This window comes from Lytechinus variegatus, chromosome 16 (assembly GCF_018143015.1).
Source record: "Lytechinus variegatus isolate NC3 chromosome 16, Lvar_3.0, whole genome shotgun sequence".
Lineage (NCBI taxonomy): Eukaryota > Metazoa > Echinodermata > Echinoidea > Temnopleuroida > Toxopneustidae > Lytechinus > Lytechinus variegatus.
In genome coordinates, this window is record NC_054755.1 from 22913739 (window position 1) to 22932310 (window position 18572).

The 18572-nt window shown below is 39.9% G+C and overlaps 2 protein-coding genes across 2 annotated transcripts in view; both read left to right on the forward strand.

Annotated features, from left to right (window-relative positions):
• The window catches only part of LOC121430288, a 39296-nt gene extending 30763 nt beyond the window's left edge, over positions 1–8533 (forward strand). Inside the window, exon 5 of the mRNA XM_041627566.1 lies at positions 8217–8533. Coding sequence (XP_041483500.1) covers positions 8217–8533 — 317 coding nt within the window. The remainder of the gene's footprint in view (positions 1–8216) is intronic.
• A 2342-nt stretch (positions 8534–10875) lies between these two features.
• Positions 10876–18572, forward strand: part of LOC121429394 (hyalin-like) — a 42163-nt gene continuing 34466 nt past the window's right edge. The window contains exons 1-3 of the mRNA XM_041626374.1: positions 10876–10976; positions 12831–13133; positions 14849–15103. Of these exons, the coding sequence (XP_041482308.1) occupies positions 10901–10976; positions 12831–13133; positions 14849–15103 (634 nt within the window). The 5' untranslated portion in view covers positions 10876–10900. The remainder of the gene's footprint in view (positions 10977–12830; positions 13134–14848; positions 15104–18572) is intronic.

Genomic DNA, 18572 nt, shown 5'->3' on the forward strand with positions numbered 1-18572 from the left:
AACAATTGATGCGAGCGCGAAGTGCGAGCGGAAAAATTGTAGTTTTAGACCTAGAACGGGACACTCTATTCATGTTTCCTAAATCATGAAAAAGATGAGTAATGCGAGTGCAAAGCGCGAGCAGAAAATGTTTGTATACGTTTTGAACTGATCGAAAAGTGCCTTTTAAGGACTGCTTGCATTTAGACATGAAGACATTACATATTTCATTAATCAAATAATGCGAGTGCGAAGCGCGAGCTGAAAATTTTTGACATTTCTACATAAAGAATGGAAAACTTTAATCAGTTTTTGTAATCATGAACAGGATAGCTATACAGTATAACTAAACAATTGATGCGAGCGCGAAGTGCGAGCGGAAAAATTCTAGATTTAGACCTAGAACGGGACACTCTATTCATGTTTCCTAAATCATGAAAAAGATGAGTAATGCGAGCGCAAAGCGCGAGCAGAAAATGTTTGTTTACGTTTTGAACTGATCGAAAAGTGCCTTTTAAGGGCTGCTTGCATTTAGACATGAAGACATTACATATTTCATTAATCAAATAATGCGAGCGCGAAGCGCGAGCTGAAAATTTTTGACATTTCTACATAAAGAATGGAAAAATTAATAATCAGTTTTTGTAATCATGAACAGGATAGCTATACAGTATAACTAAACAATTGATGCGAGCGCGAAGTGCGAGCGGAAAAATTGTAGTTTTAGACCTAGAATGGGACACTCTATTCATGTTTCCTAAATCATGAAAAAGATGAGTAATGCGAGTGCAAAGCGCGAGCAGAAAATGTTTGTATACGTTTTGAACTGATCGAAAAGTGCCTTTTAAGGACTGCTTGCATTTAGACATGAAGACATTACATATTTCATTAATCAAATAATGCGAGCGCGAAGCGCGAGCTGAAAATTTTTGACATTTCTACATAAAGAATGGAAAACTTTAATCAGTTTTTGTAATCATGAACAGGATAGCTATACAGTATAACTAAACAATTGATGCGAGCGCGAAGTGCGAGCGGAAAAATTGTAGTTTTAGACCTAGAACGGGACACTCTATTCATGTTTCCTAAATCATGAAAAAGATGAGTAATGCGAGTGCAAAGCGCGAGCAGAAAATGTTTGTATACGTTTTGAACTGATCGAAAAGTGCCTTTTAAGGACTGCTTGCATTTAGACATGAAGACATTACATATTTCATTAATCAAATAATGCGAGTGCGAAGCGCGAGCTGAAAATTTTTGACATTTCTACATAAAGAATGGAAAAATTAATAATCAGTTTTTGTAATAATGAACAGGATAGCTATACAGTATAACTAAACAATTGATGCGAGCGCGAAGTGCGAGCGGAAAATTTCTAGTTTTAGACCTAGAACGGGACACTCTATTCATGTTTCCTAAATCATGAAAAAGATGAGTAATGCGAGTGCAAAGCGCGAGCAGAAAATGTTTGTATACGTTTTGAACTGATCGAAAAGTGCCTTTTAAGGACTGCTTGCATTTAGACATGAAGACATTACGTATTTCATCAATTAAACAATGCGAGCGCGAAGCGCGAGCTGAAATTTTTTGACATTTTTACATAAAGAATGGAAAACTTTAATACAATTTACTTAATTACAGAAAAAGCAATTCGAATCTGTACTGATTCCCAATATTTATCACACACAAATCCATTATTCCATAAACTAAAGACTCTAATGCAGTATTTGACATAAATACACTTCAAAGTTTACTACTTATGTTTAAGTACGTAAATAACATGCTCCCACCTACCTTCATTCCACAATTTTTATTTTCTGAATACATCTATTCATTCATACCCTACCCGAAACTTCAAATTTCCATTTAATCAACCCCAAACTGCTTATTGCGCAGAAATCCATAAGACACCAAGGTCCAGATTTGTGTAACTCTCTACCAGCAGAGTCTGTAAAACAATCTTCGTCTCTTCACTCATTTAAGGCAAACGTTAAATCTATGTTATTATCAGAATATTTGAAGTAAAATTTTTGTGTCATATCCTTTTTATCGTGAATTTATTCCTCCTTCGATTTAGTCATTACCAATATCTTCATCATGACCACCATCATCTCCATGGCCATCATCATCATCATCATAATCATCATCAACATCATCATCATATCACCGTCACCCTTAGCTTTATCATATTCATCTTCATACTTTAACATTGCATGAATTCATGTTTCGTATTTGAAAATATATGCCAATTCTGCTTTATAAATGTATTAATTCAATTAGTATAAGTTTGGGATTGTCATTTTTTCAAGCAATCTGCTTATGATGACAATCCTCCTGCAAATTGTGAATATCATATAGTTAATCATTTTTGCCTGGAATTATTTTTTTAGTACTCATTATTTATGATTCATGCCAAAAGTGCTAACATATTATGTTTTTTATGTTGTGAAAAATGTATTATACGAATGTTATGGATGCAGAAGAAAACAATAAATCAAATCAAATCAATTGATGCGAGCGCGAAGTGCGAGAGGAAAAATTCTAGATTTAGACCTAGAACGGGACACTCTATTCATGTTTCCTAAATCATGAAAAAGATGAGTAAGAGGGGATCTTCCTACATTAATAATGCGAGCGCAAAGCGCAAGCAGAAATTTTTGATAAACTGTCATGAAAAGGGGATTTTAAGTAGTTTGTTATACAATCAATATTGAGACATACATAACCTGCCAATCAAAAATGCAAGCATAGCAGCGCTAGCTGATGCGTTTTGACAATCAGACCTGAAAAGGGATATAATATAATGAAAATAATAGGTACCTGATAAATCAAATTCGCGAACGCGCAGCGCAATTGGAAAATGTTAATATTCAGACCATAAAACTAACATTTTTACAGAGCACGTTTTAAAAATCAATATGTAAATCACAAAAATTAATGAAAGTTCGATTTCCAAGGAGAAATATGTTTTGTATACTGACTTCCAAACTTGATATTCAAGCTCCGTGTTGAACAAGATATTTTGATCACTTAACAGGCAATGCGAGCGCGAAGCGCGAGCGAAAATTTTATATAGTGACATAAAATATTTTTTCCAAGTCTTCCTCTCATCTTATTTTATTCATTCGTCTTCCTCCTTTTCTTTTTTCTTTCTCCCCCCCTTTTTTTGCTCTACCAATAGGGGGTCCGGGCCCCTCGGGTCCCCACCTGGATCCGCCTATGCATGAAGAAGATGCAATTGAATAATGGTTTTATAATGATGTGTTCATGAATAAATGTAATATCACTTTAACAAATAATCGATGCGAGCGGGAAACTCGAGCGATTTCTATTTTAACCATTTGATGCTTTCAATTCGTTTAACTTCTCATCAGAGTAGGCCCTGCTAGAATTATGTAAGCGGGATCCAGGCGCGGATCCAGGATTTCTTAGGGGGCCCTAATTTCAAGTCAAGTAATAATCGTTCCGAAATATTGACTCCCATTACCGAATAGGTAATGTCTAGTTCAGTTACTTCTCACAGAAACCTCTCTTGCATTGTAGGCATTCTTCGTTCTTGTGGGTACTCCCATTATTTTTTTCTTTTCTGCTTTTTGCTTCAGGGGTTGAAAAATCTTACGGGGATGACGCCCCTGTATCGCCGCGTATGAAAACTGGTTGTGCAATAACTAAATTGTATATTCTGCATGAAAGAAAATTAATATTTTATTTTGGGTAAGATATTCTTGAAAAAGATATAAATTTACATGTCTTTTATTATAAAGGTGAGGTAGATTCAGTAGTCAGCACTCAGCATTTACTAATTGGGAGTGCACTGCCTACTTTGATCTGTAAGTGTTTGGATATATTATATAATCTTTTGTTATTTGCTTGAATTCCATTCAAAACAGTGAGTTGTCTTGTCAATCCTAATCAGCAAACATTGGCTCTTCCGCTCTTGCAACAATCATATAAAGTATCAAAAGGTTATGCATCTTATAATCTTGCTCAAATTTTATATACTCCAAATAGATTTTCAAAAGAAACAAAATGCGTGTAAACGGTGTATATAAAAAGAATATAAGATACTAAAGATGAATTACTGTAAAAATATACTTTATTGTCAGTGTCTTTATAAATATGAAAACAATGCTCTTAAGTTCGCATCATTTTGGACGATAAGTTCTTATCTCTCTCTTTCATACAATACTAGTGAAACATGAATTCCAAGGTCCCATGTATCTTGTATACATCAACTATTTCAAGATGTAACAATAAATGTAAATGATAGCAATGCAGTTTAGGCCTGAGTAAATCCACGTAATATTTTCAGTGGAATTCGTTTAAAAAAATAAAACGTGATTTCCCACTGTAGGTTAGAAAAGAAAAGGTGTCGTATCATCAACTGTATATACGCATTACTACATGAAACAAAAAATATAGGAACGATATAAACCATAGAGTTATTTCAGTTATTTGAGTATTTGACGATTCGTCAAAAAATAAAAAACGCATCCGAAACTTTCACCATTACAATGAAAGTATCATTTATTCTTTTACATATTGCACACTAAAAAATAAAGGTTCAAAATTGAACTCCGAAAGGTTCTTGCAAAATCAGCACCCAATGGGTTCAAAAATTGAACCCCTGATTTGGGGATTAAAATTTGAACCCTGCGGTTGGGGTTCATTTTTGCACCCTGCGGGTTCAAAACTGCACCCCTAAATTTCAAATTGAACCCCTAGGGGTGCAATTTTGAACCCGCAGGGTGCAAAAATGAACCCCAACCGCAGGGTTCAATTTTTGAACCCCAAATCAGGGGTTCAATTTTTTAACCCATAGGGTGCTGATTTTGCATCAACCCTTCGGGGTTCAATTCTGAACATTTATTTCTTAGTGCTTGCAAGTAAACTTCAAAATTTCTGTAAATAATATCTATCAATATGTCCATCAGTGTTGTAGTCAAGGCTCAAACCTCCAAGGCCAAGGCTTTAATACCCAAGACCAAGGCATCAATCCCCAAGACCATGCCTAAAAACCTCAGGGCCAAGGCATTTCAAACTTTCAATATATGGAACAATGAGCCAACAACAAGGCACCAGTTCGAATATCAGTTCGGCGCCCCTACATGTACAAATGTAGGTCGATCATCAATTTGCCCCCCCCCCTTCGAACATCATTTTGGCATCCCTTCGAACTCAATTTGCCTTCCCTAGTTCGAATATCATCCCCCCTAGCTCGAGTATCAATTTTGCGCCCCCCTAGTTCGATCATTAATTTGGCCCCCCCCCCCCTTCGAATATCATTTCGCCCCCCTAGCTCGAGTATTAATTTTGCGCCCCCCTAGTTAGAACATCAATTCGGCGCCCCCCCCCCCCCTAGTTTGAGTATCAATTTGGCGCCCCCTACCTCGAACATCGATTCGGCCCCCTCCCTAGTTCAAGTATCAATTTGGCGCCCCCACTTCGAACATCATTTCGGCGCCCTCCTAGTTCGAATATCAGTTCGGCGCCCCTACATGTAGGTCGATCATCAATTTGCCCCCCCCCCCCGTTCATTTTGGCATTCCTTCGAACTCAATTTGCCTTCCCTAGTTCGAATATCATTTCGCCCCCCTAGTTTGAGTATCAATTTGGCGCCCCCTACCTCGAACATCGATTCGGCCCCCCCCCCGCCGTTCGAACATCAATTCGGCCCCCAGTTCGAACATCATTTCGGCGCCCTCCTAGTTCGAATATCAAGTCGGGGCCCCTACATCTAGGTCCAACATCAATTTGGCGCCCCTACATGTAGGTCGGTCATCAATTCGCCCCCCCGTTCGAACATAACTTCGGCCCCTAGTTCGAACATCATTTTGGCATCCCTTCGAATTCAATTTGCCTTCCCTAGTTCGAATATCATCCCCCTAGCTCGAGTATCAATTTTGCGCCCCCCTAGTTTGAACATTAATTCGGCGCCCCCCTAGTTTGAGTATCATAGGCGCCCCCCTAGCTCGAACATCGATTCGGCCCCCCTCCCCAGATCGAGTATCAATTTGGCGCCCCCACTTCGAACATCATTTTGGCGCCCTCCTAGTTCGAATATCAGTTCGGCGCCCCTACATGTAGGTCGATCATTAATTTGGCCCCCCCCCCTTCGAATATCATTTCGCCCCCCTAGCTCGAGTATTAATTTTGCGCCCCCCTAGTTAGAACATCAATTCGGCGCCCCCTAGTTTGAGTATCAATTTGGCGCCCCCTACCTCGAACATCGATTCGGCCCCCTCCCTAGTTCAAGTATCAATTTGGCGCCCCCACTTCGAACATCATTTCGGCGCCCTCCTAGTTCGAATATCAGTTCGGCGCCCCTACATGTAGGTCGATCATCAATTTGCCCCCCCCCCCCCCGCCCTCCGAACATCAATTCGGCCCCCAGTTCGAACATCATTTTGGCATTCCTTCGAACTCAATTTGCCTTCCCTAGTTCGAATATCATTTCGCCCCCCTAGTTTGAGTATCAATTTGGCGCCCCCTACTTCGAACATCGATTCGGCCCCCCTCCCTAGTTCGAGTATCAATTTGGCGCCCCCACTTCGAACATCATTTCGGCGCCCTCCTAGTTCGAATATCAATTCGGCGCCCCTACATGTAGGTCCAACATCAATTTGGCGCCCCTAGTTGAATATTAATTTGGCGCCCCTACATGTAGGTCGATCATCAATTCGGCCCCCCCCCCGTTCGAACATCAATTCGGCCCCCAGTTCGAACATGATTTTGGCATCCTTTCGAACATCATTTCGGCGCCCTCCTAGTTCGAATATCGATTCGGCGCCCCTACATGTAGGTCCAACATCAATTTGGCGCCCCTAGTTCGAATACCATTTCGCCCCCCCCCCCTAGCTCGAGTATCACTTTGACCCCCCCAGTTCCAACATCAATTTGGCGCCCCTACGTCGAACATTAATTCGCCCCCCCCCCCCGTTCAAACATCAATTCTGCCCCCAGTTCGAACATCATTTCAGCGCCCTTTTGGTTCGAACATCATTTTCTTTCCTCCTCTTCCTCTTTTTTTTCTTCTCGTCATTTCCCTCTTCGTCTCCCCTTTTCTTCTCTTCTTTCCCCCTTTCTCTCTTTCTTTTTTCTTCTCTCCTTTCTTCCCTCTTCCTCTTTTTCCCCTTTTCCTCTCTCTTTTCACCCTCTTCCTCTTTTTTTTCTCCCCCTCCCCTCCCTTTTCTTCTCTTCCTTTCCCCTCTTCCTCTTTTTTCTCTTTCTTTCCCCTCTTCTTTTCTCCTTTTTTCTTCTTTTCTTTCCCCTCTTCTTTTTCTTCTTTTCTTTCCCCTCTCTTTTTTTTTTCTTTCCTCCCTCTTCCCCTCTCTCCTTTTCTTTCCCCTCTTCCTCTTTTTCCCCTCTCTCCCCCTCCCTTTTCTTCTCTTCCTTTCCCCTTTTCTTCCCCCTTCTCTCTCTTTTTTCCTCTTCTTTCTTCCCTCTTCCTCTCTTTCCTTTTTTTCTTTTTCCTCTCTCTTCCCCCTCTTCCTCTTTTTTTTCTTTTCCCTCCCCCTCCCTTTTTCTTCTCTTCCTTCCCCCTCTTCCTCTTTCTTTCCCCTCTTTTTCTCTTTTTTTCTTTCCCTTCTTCTTTTCTTTCCCCTCTTTTTTTTCTTCTCTTCTTTCCTCCCTCTCCCTCCCCCTTTCTTTTCTTCTCTTCCTCCTTTTCTTTCCTCTTTTTCCTCTCTCTCCTTTTCTTCTCTTCCTTTCCCCTCTTCCCCTCTCTTTTTTTTTCTCCTTTTCCTTTCCCTCTCTTTTTCCTTCTCTTTCTTTCCCCCTTTCCTCTCTCTTTTCCCCCTCTTCTTCCTTCCCCCTCTTCCTCTCTCTCCCCCCTCTTCTTTTCCCCCTCTCCTCTCTCTCTTTTTCTTTTTTCTTTCCCCCTTTTCCTCTCTTTTTTTTTCTTCCTTTCTTCTTTTTCTTCTTTTTTCCCCTCTTCCCCTCTTTTTCTCTTTCTTTCCCTCTCTCTTTTTTTTTCGCCGAAGGGGGGGGGCCAAGGCCCCCTCGGCCCCCCCCATGGATCCGCGCCTGCATGCAGGGGCCGCGGAACTGTTTTGAAAGTGGGGGCTGCACCAAAAGTTGGATAGGGGCTGACCATGCAAAAAAAAATCACAATCAGACGATAATTTGTACGTTTTGTATGGAATGGAAAAATAAGTGGGTGGCTTAAGACAACCCATTGCGAAACCCCCTTGTTTCCATGGCCCCTGCGACTAGGGTTTAGGTATACTTTGTTACAGGTGTTCGTCTTTTCTACGCATCTGGCTTCGGGGAACTAGGACACATCCGCCCCGACGGTAAGGGGAAAACCATCTTGTACGTCGCCCCCGGCTCAAACCCTTTGCTCTTCAACATTGCCAAGTATGGGGATCTGGTATTCGTCCACGAAGATCTATTCAACACAGAGTTCAAAGACTACGCTCTCTCCATCATCAGCATCCCTGATAAATCCCTGATTGAGCAGAGGACAGGCTTCGCAACATCCGATGGCGAACATGAGTTTTGGCACACGGATCGGTTTCGGGTCCGGCTTCAATGTAAGTCTCCCTCGCTTTGATTCTTACGCTCACGTGCCACGAACCTTCTCAGAAATTAATGCATTAATAACATCATCTACGTCACCAAATTTCTATTGTAATGGTGTGGCGTGACACACGAGAAAGATATTGCCGTTGTAAATGTAAACTAAACATGGAAATTAGGTACGCTCTGTAGTGTAAACACTTGATTTTACGAAGGCGGCCGGTTTCCTGCAATACATGTATTGAATGCATGTGTGGAGCGTTGTGGCCCAGTGAACTAGTCTTCTGACTTTGAAACAGAGGTTCGTGGGTTCGAATCCCAGCCATATCGTAATTTCCTTCTGCAAGAAATTCATCCACATTGTGCTGCACTCAACCCGGGTGAGGTGAATGGTACCTGGCAGGAATTTATTCCTTCAAATGCCACCGCGCTGTAAAAGGCTGCGGGGCTAAATCCAGGGTAATGATATCCAAGTCCTTTAGAAGCGCATAGGGATGTTATGACATCATGTGATATGCGCTATACAAGAACTGCTGTTATTATTTTTAATATATAATGAGGGAAATCAAACATCACTGATCGTCTTGAACAGACTTTAGTAACACGATCAATGTTGAATGTAATTTAGTGTCAGTGAACATAGTACTTTATCTTCGTATGAATGTTTTTTTTTTTGGAGAATGATTGTTCTATAGTCGTTTTCAAAGTCAGCACTGCTGCTACATTGAATCGCGCAATGCAGACGAGACTGCCAGAATCGCTATACCTCTTTGTAATATTCGTTTAAATGAGGCACTAGATTTTGGACGACTGATATTGCATTTTAAGTAGGTTTAGGACATTTTTTACTGATTTACACGAAATATGATATTCTAACAGAGGAGAATATCCAATATCACTAGCACGTGGTATGTGAGAAAAAGTAAAGTCCGCTGAGTATATGTCCTTATTAAGAATACGTATTAATTATCGTCCTCAAATATTCGAGAGGTTTTGCACCGGGATGCACGACGGAATCAAGAACACAGCTATTGTATTGAATATATCTGATAAACGACAAAGGTCACCTGCGAGGGTGGGGTCTGATCCAGATCAGCATTTTCGCCGTAACGATGAAGCCGACGAAGCATTGCAATATGTCGTTTGTCCATAAAACAACCTTTTTTTCATTCAGCAGTTCTCAACAAAGACTTTTTTTCCTTGTTGTGAAGGGCAGTTGGCTTTACATCTAATATTTTGTTTAAAGGGATGGTCCCGGCTGAAAATATGTCTAACTAAATAGGGTAAAATTTACGGAGCAAAATGCAGAAAATTTCATCAGAATCAGATAACAAATAGCGAAGTTATTGGATTTTAAAATTAAGCAATAGTTAAAACAATTATATGCACATCGTCATGAATATTCATGAGGTGGGCTGATGATCTCACATCCCCATTTTCCCTTTTCATAATTATCTGTTATTACATGAAATCATGAATGTTTCTTCTATGATGCGTCTCCATTATGATGAAATAAGTTGCGGCAATCAATAACCAATTATGCACTTGGTTGTCAATCCCATTGCTTTAGTTATTGGTAGGAAATGTTTTAATAAACCTAATTTCATAAAATGAAATACAAAAGAACAAGTTGGATATGACATCATCAGCCCACCTAATGAATATTCATTAGGACATGCCTAAAACTGTTTCACAGGACTAATGCAAATCTTTAAAATTCAATAACTTCGTTATTTGTTATCCGATTTTGATCGAATTTTCAGCATTTTGCTTTGTGAGTTTTACTCTATTTATTGAGTTATACATTTCTCAATCTGGACCATCGCTTTGATACGTCGTGCTTCCGTCACATCTTGCTTCCTTCTCAGTACAAAATATATGTATACAGAAATGTCGGTTTCACTTGGGGGGCGCCAGACTATTTCGGGGGCTTGGGGCGAGGGGGGGCGATGAAGACTTCGAGGGGACGTCATTTGTTCCGAATTAAAAAGCAGGCTAAGTATAGACTTAGACATATCAAACTTCTTTTGTGATACTCATTTGTATTTTTCTTCCGTTGCCTCTCCTTTTTTTTACTTTCTTCCATTTTTTCTCTACTTGAAAAAAAAATAGCACCGTTCCTGTTTATATCATAACAAACTTCGAATATTTTTTTCATTTTTAAATTTATTGATATTACTTACCTTTCTCATATATTGTTCTCTTTCTTGCTTTATTTTTGGTGCCAGCTAATGCGCATGCTCCTTCGATCACCTGCCCGAGCAATATGGATGTCCCCACGGAGAGCGGTCTCGCGACGGCCCGCGTCTCGTGGGCCGAGCCTTCCTATGCAGACGCGGAGACTGTGTCCTTCCTCACGTTCTATGGACCGAAGGATAACAATACTGATTTTGAACTCGGAATGACTGCGCTCACGTACGAGGTTGTCGATGAAGGCGGCAGGGCAGCACAATGTAACTTCTTCGTTACTGTCTTTGGTAAGTTACTGTTTCATATTGACATTAGCCTAACTGAAAAAAGAACTAGGCAAAAATATTTACTTCTTTGGAGACATATATTTTCCCTATTCTATGCCTAAAATAATTTTCCAAATTTTTCCTTCCAAAAGATGATTTTGTAATTTACTTATTTCTTTGACTTATAAAATAAAGTAAAGCTTATAATATGATATTGTATACTTCTCAGTTGTTTATAATGTAATAGTTTTGCACTATTGTTAATATGTTTTATGTGATTCAGATGATAATGAGAAATATGAAAATAAATGAAATGAAGTGAAATGTGTTTAGTAAAACAGTTGGCTATATATATATGTGTGTGCATGTGTGTATGGGTGTGTGTGTGTGTGTGCGAGGGTGCGTGAGGATGCGTGTAGATGTGTTTGACTGTGTTTGGTCTGAAACTTCTGTGCATAGAATTCCTCCTGTCATTCTGTTGTTTATATTATGTACGTTGGAGAAAATTGTTGTCAATTTGAGTTGATTAATTTTGGTTAATTCTAGGGGATTTATTGATGAAAGAGTGGAAGCCCACTGAGTACATTAGTTTCATGAAATCGTTTGAGTCATTTTCAACTGAGGGTGGGATTCACCAATGATAAAAGTATTTTTTTTCACTACATATTGTATGGAGATATTGCTCTGTTTTTTCTTAGAATAAATCAAAATTAGAACCTGGCGCTCTATTAATATTTTTGTACCTATGATAAAAATTTGAAATCCTGCGTTTTCAATTTCAATGATTCTTTAAACAGAAAATGCAGCAAATTTGAATTCATTAGATATGTAAAAGCAACGGAACAATTAGGGATATCAGACAGTGTATCTTTTTAAAGAGAAAATGTGCAGGAATGGAGGATGCTTTCGACAAAAGTAGTTATAATAATTCAGCATTTAAGGGGTGCAAACAATCGAGGATGTAAAAAAATCAATAAAAAATAGTAAACAGCTGTGTGTTTTTTTCTGTAGCTTTCGTAACCATGATAACTGTTGCGACGTTTCCTTTGGGCGTCTTACTGAGGTTCTCGAAAGATGTTAGAATATGAGGTCTCTGTCTGGCATCCTGATTAATTAAGCGATTATCGGAGCGGGTCGCGGGAACGGGCTGTGGCGCCGCGGGGTCTGGGGTCCTGGGTGGGTTGCGTCTGGCACTGGGTAATTGATGTGCGTTGATGCGTTGGATCCCTTTTTGCTATTACCGAGTGAAGACGAAGGAAGATGACAACTTTAAGCAGTGTGTTAAAATATGTCTTCATTAGGCTCACCATCAATTCCGTAAATAACAAATTGGGTTTTCGGTTGTTGATCTCCAGCAAGAGAAGTTTCTCTTTTAAATTTGATATTTCGTGTTGTAGTGGGGCAATGCGAGCTGGTCAACCTCAGATATTTTGATAGTAAGAATTAACCTCAATTGTACTTCCCACATCTGTAAAGCGGCGATTAAAGGATTGAAGTTCGGTATTGATGTTGTCCAGTGTAGACAAGATTTTGTCGGAAAAGTTGGCAATACCACGCTGTAAAATCCGAATAAGAGGGATCCGAAGAGGTTGGACACCTAGAGCGCACTTTGTCAGCCACGGTCACTGGCAGTTTGTAGGCCGGTAATGGCCTTAGGATGCCATAATTCGTAGTTGAAAATTGTGTGTAATTCAGTAAATGGCCGGAGCTCTCCCACCCCCCCCCCCCCCCCCATTTTTTCTTCTTTTTTTGCTCCACCGATAGGCGGGACGTGCCCCTCAGCCCCCTGGATCCGCCTATGGATATGAAATCAAAAGAAAATTATTAACGGATTGTTCACCTTTTTTCAATATATCTCCTTTTCAATTCATGTAGATGACGAGCCTCCAGTGTTTGATTACTGTCCATTGAGTTTAACCGTCATTACTGCTCCAGGCAAAGCTACTGCACGCGTCACTTGGCACGAACCTCTGGTATCGGACAACTCACCTGAACCGATTTCTGTTGTACCCATCATAAACCGAAATGATAGCGAATTCAGTTTGTACCCTAACGGATCGATGTCCGATACCGGAAACAACATGGAATTCAATATAGGGATATATACCGTACAGTACAACGCAACAGATGCTGCAGGCCAGGAAGCCGTCCCATGCTTTTTTGAAATACATGTCATAGGTACTATATCATTTGATTTGTATACCATTGTTTGAAAAATGCATGGTTGGAAGAAACAAAATAATTGAAGAATGTGATCCTCTAACACTTTTAAGACTATTATATAAATGATTTCCCTCGCTACTTATGCCAACATTCAAATGAAATAATTTTACTTCAAATCATATGTTATTAAAATGAATCGGGTAGTATCGGGGGTCATGAATCATCGAATGGTCTGATACCATTCGGTCTACATATCACTTCGTCCAACTTCACATAGTCTAACCCCATTTCGTCTACAACCATTTCGTCTAATATCCAATTCGTCTTATTTCCACTTGTTCTAATATCCAATGCGTCTGATGAACAGTTGGGCTAAAACCATTTAGACTAATTCCAGTTGGTCTATTTTTTTCACTTCGGCCAATTTCCACTCGGTCTAATTTCATTTTGTCTAATTTTTGTATGGTCTAATGACCGGTTGTTCAAATTTCCACTTTTTGGTCTAATATCCAAATCGTCTATCGACCAGTTGGGCTACTCGTCAATTGGTCTTATTTCAATTTCGTCTAATTGTCATATAATTTACATTTGGTCAAATGTCCATTTCGTCTAATATAAAATCATTCATTATGATTCATTTGATCTTAAATGAACAAATATGGTTATGGATAAGTGAATACACCATGCATCAGTTAATGCTTGTTGCAAGGATCCGGAGGGGTAAAGCCGGGGTAGGGCTGATGGCGGGCACAAAACCTCTCCGTGATACCCATGACGAGACAGTCGCTCATCGAATGAATTATTCTAATTAAATGTAATTGCATATATCGATCTATGATGCTGATAAATATATCGTATTCATATTCATTACATCACCGCATGCACATTTACAGATTCTAAATATTGGGCAGTGTTAGGTGAACAATTAGTTGGGGACTACAGCTCAGAATGGCGGATGCTTTGTCAGAATAATATGAAGAAAAGAACGAAAATATAATATAATTGATTGGATGGATGCGGATCTTGTAAAAATGTTTATGCCCCTTTTATAATCATTGTTATGCACCATTACGGGAGATAATTGAACTTGACGGAATTAAATGTTTAGGCAGTTTGGGGAATCGATCAGTTACAAAGCCATTAGAACATGAAATTTTGTTTTGAATATTTGTTATTAGTCATTTATCTTATCCGCTCAGTCTCTTTTTTTCTACTTCTTCGCCTCCTCCTCCTTAAAATGGATTCGGCGCACGATACATACATGTAAGATTATGAATGTAATACCTAACAAAATATTTGAAAGAAATTGCAGTTTTGTATAAAGTAGAAAAATAAGTTTTTTCGATGTCGCCTGTTTCTTTTCACCATTTTCCATTTTTATTTACTTTTCTCTATTTTTGAGAATTGGACTAAGTGGGTTTAGCGAAAATGTTGGTAGCCCATCTGAAGAGCAGACCAAGTGATAATACACCAACCGTCAGTAAGCCGTTTCGGGTCGTGTAATGTGCGCCAAAGAATATGTATGTAAATCGAATTATTTTGTTTACATAATTGAATAAGGTATGATATTTCTAGTTGTTATTGTTATTATGCTGGTTGGACTGTGTTGCTGCTGTAATTATTATCATTATAATCATCTTCACCTTGTCTTGGGAAATAATCATTAGGACCATTATGCATGTGATAGTCAATGTTTGGATAATAATCAGCACATTATCATTTTCCTCTAGACACTGAGGAACCGGTTATAACTGGTTGCCCGCCATCCATGACTGTACCCACGGATAACCGAAAGATTCGTGCTAAAGTGTTTTGGGATACACCAAATGCAACTGATAATTCAAATAATGTTACATTGACTTTCAACGAGGAACACACCTGGACGAATCCTGACTCGTTTCCCATCGGATTAACCCCTCTTTCTTACACAGCCGAAGACGCCTCAGGGAATAGCGCCACTTGCACGTTCACCATATCTGTCATAGGTAGGTACATTGCATGAATATGTTATCAAACCCCCATATCTTACAATGAGTTGCGATTTATCTGGCCAACTATGCAACAATGGACAGTCAGCAACACCACCATTAGCCTCTTGTCGAGGCCCTGGCGGCTGCTTCGCAAGCGAAGGTAGGGATTTCCTAATCCACGAAGCGAATTATGCCTGGCGCGAGCCAGGGCCTCTTGACATCTGAGCTGAATTATATTTATTCATGAGGAACGTCTTCCTAATGAATATACATGAGTCATGATATCACACCTAGTAAACCAATGAAATGTCAAAGCTGTTTCGTCTGGGGTTCGGAATACTATAGTAGTCCACTATTCTGCAGGGGATTCATTTGATTGCAGGACACTAAAGGGGATATAACCAGCAAAATGCTACAAGTAGTCGTACAACTGCTACTACTACTAGTACTGGCCGTAACAGACCCATCACCACCCTGTCAGCCGCTGGACCGAGACTCGAGTCACGGGGAAGCAACTCTCACACACTCTTCCCTCACTGCACAGCGGAGATCGATAATCGACGCATAGTGGGGTGAGGTGGAATCCCGGTGAAATCGCATGAAACATTAATTTTTTTCCATATCCTGTGGGTAGATTTACAAAAACATCTCGTCTTTTCGATCAGTGCAGATTTAATTTAATCGACATGCAAATCCTTAAATCAATCAATTTTCATGATTTTAGAGGCATATTCAATGCTTTTTAATATTTCGTCGTCACTCTTCGCCAAGAATCCACGGGTCGCCATTCAAGATTAGCTCATGAATATTCAATATGACGTCATAGCAGCCCGCACTCTCATTGGATGATTTTCACCGACCAGCGTTTGGTCGGTATATTGGTAAAAGCAATGAAAAACAAAAGAAAGTTGGTGAAGTACGGTTCAGATGTCAAGAAGCCCTGTATCGCGGCGCTCTGCTTCGCTCTCTCCCTTTTCGCCATGTCCGCTCGGAAAGCAGCCGACAGGGCCTTGACAAGAGACTACGCCACCATCCAAATTGCATGTGTGTTCAATAATTTCTTGTAGATATGATATACACTCATACACTCATCGTTTCCTTGAAAATTCAGTGCGGTTGGTTGTTGAGTGTGTTCAAACAAAGGACACTGTTTGTTTTCCAAATATATAATGCAATATCAAATATGCCACAATTATATGCAATATACAAAATAATCCATGTCATATAAACTATGCAATCGTAATCATAATGAATACAAAATGACGATGTGAGCATAAACTTCACTTTTCAGTGCTGATAATAATGATAAGAATAGTAATACTTAATGAACGCAGGAGGCCGCCATCGCAATTCTCTGATGAAATATTCACATTTATCGATATCCATACTGTTGAGGTTGATCGCGGATATACTTCGAACAGTAAACCTATTTCTCAGGGATGAACTATTGTTTTCAGCATCCCCCACACGAATAGTGTGACGTCGTGTATTTACGCCCGTAATCCTGTTTAATCGTGTTTGAACGACGGGACCAATGGTCGATAGTTTTTTTTATCTTAACAATTTACTTGAATGAAACCATTAAATTAGATCAAAGCTTGTGGATCAAGGATAATAATTAAAGTAAATATCTCAAATTTCTAAATCTTATTTGTCGATTAAATACATATTTTCATTGACGTCCTAAAGGCGAATCTGTGGAGTTAGTGAGTGTAAATCGTATTCTTAAATAATTGTGGGATGGAATACTTTCAACATTTCATTTTCGGCTTCGACCTTTTTTTGGTACCATACCTATGAGGGTTATGTGTAAAGGAATGATATTCCAATTATTATTAGATCATTTACTCGGATCATGATCACCATCTTAATTGCGTGTTTACCATATCATTTATAGGTAGATCTATATCAATGTCTATCACTTCTTATTTATCACGTCTTTCCTTTATATCATTTTTAGGAAAATGTTAATCACAGAAGTATTATTTAATGTTCCTTTTTCACACAGCAACATACGGAGAAGTCAAGAATGGAGAAAATGTTTTGTAAAATGCCCTTCATGACAAAGAACAATCAAAAAGTCTTTTTTTTCGAAAATTAGTGAATCAAAACAGCAGTTTAGTCCTTGAATCCGGGCAAACACCATAATTTGCCATTTTTCGTTAGCTCCGATTCCCCACTGGAGGACAGAACACTACGAAGAGTCATTTTCTCCCAAGAACTGTCAGAACATAAAATACTTTTCCATCCAACCCCATCAATGCCTGTAATCCAACAGCCCACCATCAAAGTTTGACTGAAGGCAAAAGCTAAACCCTCAATAATACTTGGACCTTGTACATAATGCACACAGCACATGAAACCCGCTACTCACACACGCTGTATTAATAATATCTGCAAGATTCTTCCCCTTTTTTTTCAAATTTACTTCAGCAACCCAGCCAAAAAATCGTTCCCAGTGCCCTGTGGTTTGATAACGTCAGCTTAAGCGTGCCTTGAATTCCGGAAAATTATCCGAAGAGGACAAAACAGCCTAGTTGGTGTGTTATCTGCCAATTTGAAAAAAAGCCTTCCGTGCTAAGCTTAAACCGGCAAGAGTTACTTGCAGGAATGGTCTTCTGTCAAGAACTGAGGAAGACGACGAACACAATGACAGGCTGTTATAGACACTAGTGAAAGAACGAGGCCCTAGCTCCTATGTGCACCAACTCAACCTTGGAGGTCTCGCCTACTCTGGGCCCGATCTCATCCAGAAATGGACTCGGCATTTCCAGGATCTTGCCACCCCATCTGACTTCAGTTCTACACAGCCTCTGAATCAAACTTAGCCTGAGAATATGGACTCCCTTGTGATGCATCATCCACATGGGCTTGACCATCTCTTCCCTTAAAGGACTGGCAAAGCTAGTGGACCGGACAACATCTCTCCTGAGGAAATAATGTACACTGATAGCACTACTAGGATCCTTATCCTCATCGTGATGAACTGGATAATCTGAAGCACATTCTCTCAGCCTTAAAGATGGTCTTGTCATCCCTCTCTTCAAAGGCGGGAACAAGAACTCAACAGACCCAGAAAATTATAGGGGCATCACTCTGACTCCGATCTTAGGAAAGTTGTTGGAGTTGTTGGTAAAGCCCAAACTTGCTCAACACTTACAAGAACACCAAATTCCAGACCCGTTACAATTTGGTTTTCAACAAGAGAGGTCCTGAACTCTTACAGGTAAGGCACTCGAACTTGTCATCGAATCCTACAAGTCCCTCAACCAAACTCTGTGCATAGCTATGCTGGACGCCCAGAAAGCATTGGACAGGGTCTGGCAAGATGGTGTACTTTCGAAAATAGAAGCGACGCATCCATATCCAGTACTAAAGCTGCTCAAGCAAGGTGTTCTGGGGTCCGTTGCAGAAAGAGTTGCGTTTAAACGCAAGTCAAAAAATCAATCGCAAGTCCCAAATGCGCGCTGTTGATTGGTTGAAA